This window comes from Echinops telfairi, unplaced genomic scaffold (assembly GCF_000313985.2).
Source record: "Echinops telfairi isolate 266 unplaced genomic scaffold, ASM31398v2 ScPeMD7_7469;HRSCAF=8507_1, whole genome shotgun sequence".
Lineage (NCBI taxonomy): Eukaryota > Metazoa > Chordata > Mammalia > Afrosoricida > Tenrecidae > Echinops > Echinops telfairi.
Window position 1 is genome coordinate 80461740 of NW_022111373.1, and position 1337 is coordinate 80463076.

Here is a 1337-nt window from a genome sequence, read left to right on the forward strand (position 1 = left end):
GATCGGGCGGGTTTTAAGCCAGAAAAGGCATTTCTGAGGGCCCAAGGTGGCTGTGGGCGAGGCTGGTTCCCATGGGAGCCGTTGCGCACCGTGCTTCAGCCCGGGGTCAGCCGGCGCGGAAGGCCCCAGCCCGCTACAGGGAGCGAGGGGGCTGGCAGGGAGTGGCAGCATCAGGTTCTCCCACTCCCCCACCCCTCCTTTGCCGCTAGGGGTGGCAGCTTTATTGTGGCCTCTGCTCCTCTGACACCTGCATTTCACTTCCGAGGAGAGGCGGTGGCTAGCTCCGGGACAGAACCCTCAAGGTTAGAGGCGGGTCCGTCTCTCAAGGCTTCAAATCTAAGAATCCGGAATGTTCTCCGCAAGTAGCCCAGAAGAGTGTCTGGATGGATGGAGTGTGGGAGGTGGTGGGAAGGGGAGAGGGTGCGGGGCGCGCCCAGCGAGAAGGGTGGCCTCTGCGCCCTGGGTGGGATCCGGCTGGCGCATCTCCCCGCGCTCGCTCATCCCTGGGGGCTGCGGGGGGCGCTTACCGAGCTCGATGTTGCCGATGGCGCGCCGCAGGTGCTCCTCGGTCACAATCTCGCCGACGACCACCAGCAGGTAGAACTTGCTGTCCAGGAAGCGATGCGACAGGCTGGGTGAGGTGGATGCCGCCGGGTTAGCGATGCTGCCGGACGGCTCCGGCTCGGTGGCTTCCACCACCACGGTCGCCATCCTGCCGGCCCCTGTAGCCTCTGCGCTGTGTCCCGCTCCGGCCGCTGCTCTCCTATGCCGCAGGAGAAAGGATTATCTCCGAAGGTGCTGCCTCGGCTCCGCCCCCTGCGTCCCCCCTCCTCCCGGCGCTGCGCGCCGCCTCCCCCTCCGCCCTTTGCTAGCTGTGCTGAGAGCTAGGCGGAGAGGAGCCGGAGGGAGGGGAGGCGGCGCGGCTTTTTATATGGAGACTAGCCTGGGAGCCCGGGAGGAGAAGGAAGAGGGGGAGGAAAGGACCACCCGGCACAAGCCTGGCTCTTCCAGCCCTTGGCCCCGGGCTGATGTCATCTGCAGCAAATCATCTCACCCGCGGCCCGGAAGCTGGAGGGACGAGATGTGCGGACAATGGTCTGGGCAGGGTGGGAATCAGGGACGGGGGACCCAAACGGCACCAGTTGCAACCGCCAAGGGGGGAGACACACCCAGTTCACACACGCACACCCACTGCTGGCTCCCAACTCGGACGCCGAGTGCAGAGAAGGCTAAAATGGGTTGCCATGTTCATAACTGGGTGTTTCCTTGCTCTGAGGTGCACAGTCAGGCCCATCCATGCCTTGGGGCCCGACTGCAGGGAAACCAGGCACTCAGGA

General features: G+C 65.1%; 1 protein-coding gene across 1 annotated transcript in view; it reads right to left on the reverse strand.

Annotated features, from left to right (window-relative positions):
- The window catches only part of LOC123521131 (microtubule-associated protein 1B-like), an 18763-nt gene extending 17738 nt beyond the window's left edge, over positions 1-1025 (reverse strand). The window contains exon 1 of the mRNA XM_045285396.1: positions 528-1025. Within this exon, the coding sequence (XP_045141331.1) occupies positions 528-711 (184 nt within the window). The 5' untranslated portion in view covers positions 712-1025. The remainder of the gene's footprint in view (positions 1-527) is intronic.
- Between the last annotated feature and the right edge of the window lie 312 nt (positions 1026-1337).